Genomic DNA, 1,737 nt, shown 5'->3' on the forward strand with positions numbered 1-1,737 from the left:
AGAAGGTCAACTTTGGTTCACTCTGTGTAAGGAAGGTCTTTCTATGAATTCAATGATATCAAACAATGGGACAGATCTCATTAGGGACAGAGGAACTGTTAAGGCCAAGACTTCAGCCTGTCTTTCAAGATCTCATCAAGTCAATTCCTGTTATGGGCAAGAGATTGACCAGATCACCTCTATGGCCCTTTCCAATTCTATGCTTAAAAGTAAAGGGAAAAGGGAAAAGGTAGACGGTGAGCAGAATGCCTGTTAACAAACAGTTGACAAAACTGTATAGACATGTATTTTGTGAACTTTTTCATTATTTGAGGCTCTCCTGCATGTGTAAATGGATCTGGGCACTTTTGTGCAAGGTAGGAACCATGCACACTATCAGAATATAAGCTAAACTGTGATCTCAGTGAAGAGAGCAAGAGAAAAGGAACATTTAAATTAAGATGTAGGAAAGTAATAAATGACAGCCCATTCTCTCACAAACTTCCTGCCTCTAAACTTTCCTAACCCATTTTATGCACANTTTGGTTTTAATGTCTTAACCTTGAAGCATTTACAGGTTTAGGTTTTGGTTTGCTTACATAGGTCGCCAAAGTACCTCAGTCTAATGGCTTCCTTGTTTATTTAACAGTATGTATGTAGCACATTTTGTTTATTCATTCATCTGTCAATGGATTTGTGGGGTTTCTTCTACTTTTTGACTCTTGTGAATCATGCTGGTATGAACATGGGTGTACAAATGTCCATTTGAGTCCCTGCTTTGAATTCTTTTGGGCATATGCACAGCAGTGGATTGCTGGATCATATGGTAATTCTATTTTTAACTTCTTGAGGACCATTTTAAGAATGTCTGACAGTGACTGTAACTTATTGTCTTAAGAACCCCGGGGCATCCTACAATTACAAAACCTCTGTTTTGGTTAAAGGAATTTCAACACAGTGTAATTGAAACTGCCAATAGGACTTCATCAGAAACCCCTGAGTCACAATCATTTTTGAAAGTCTTTCTAAAACATTGGTTTGTAACCTTAGTTGCACACTGAATCACCTGAAGAGCTTTAAAATATGCTTATATCTGGGTCCCACCTCCTGAGATGCTGCTGGGGCACTGTGAATTTAAAAGCTTTTCTACCTTAGTCCACTGTCACTTTAGTAGCGAGGGGCTTGGGGAACTTTTGTCACTTGTTAGGAGTCCCCTTAACTGCCCATACCTAACCCTGAACTATCTATGGTTCAAGAATGCTGTGCCAATTCTGGATTTGGTTTGAATTGTTCTGTAAAAATTACAAAGTGGGAAGTTACTTGTGTTAGTCAGAACACATAGAGAGCATAACTTCTTCTTTGTATACCATCTAGGATGATGTCTAAAAAGAGAAGGAGCAAAAATATGAAACATAATTTGGGGTCCAAGTCAGGGCCCTGAAAAAGAGCATGATCAGTATTTAAGCCAGAGCCATCTGTGAATGCGGAGGCTGCAGAGAGGGAAGCAGGTATGTGAGGAGGCTCTGCGGATGGGCTGGCTCTGCCCTGCACACCCCCACATGGCCATCGTTCCGTTAGAGCTCTCTGAATTTCCCCATGTATAACGTGCAGTCACCTGCAGACGCCCTAAAAGGACTCTCACTCAGGAGAATCTGATTCTGAGACAATAATTCAGGCTTCTGGCCGTCACCCAACTCCCAGAGTGGGTACCACACACTGTGAGCAAGCAGCCCCAGATTGAGCAGCTTGTTGGACCAC

At 41.5% G+C, this 1,737-nt stretch overlaps 1 protein-coding gene across 1 annotated transcript in view; it reads right to left on the reverse strand.

Annotated features, from left to right (window-relative positions):
* Nucleotides 1–1,737, reverse strand: part of MYOF (myoferlin) — a 165,673-nt gene that overhangs the window by 73,121 nt on the left and 90,815 nt on the right. The window contains exon 12 of the mRNA XM_019639002.1: nucleotides 178–202. Within this exon, the coding sequence (XP_019494547.1) occupies nucleotides 178–202 (25 nt within the window). The remainder of the gene's footprint in view (nucleotides 1–177; nucleotides 203–1,737) is intronic.

Source organism: Hipposideros armiger, unplaced genomic scaffold, assembly GCF_001890085.2.
Source record: "Hipposideros armiger isolate ML-2016 unplaced genomic scaffold, ASM189008v1 scaffold_42, whole genome shotgun sequence".
Classification (NCBI taxonomy): domain Eukaryota; kingdom Metazoa; phylum Chordata; class Mammalia; order Chiroptera; family Hipposideridae; genus Hipposideros; species Hipposideros armiger.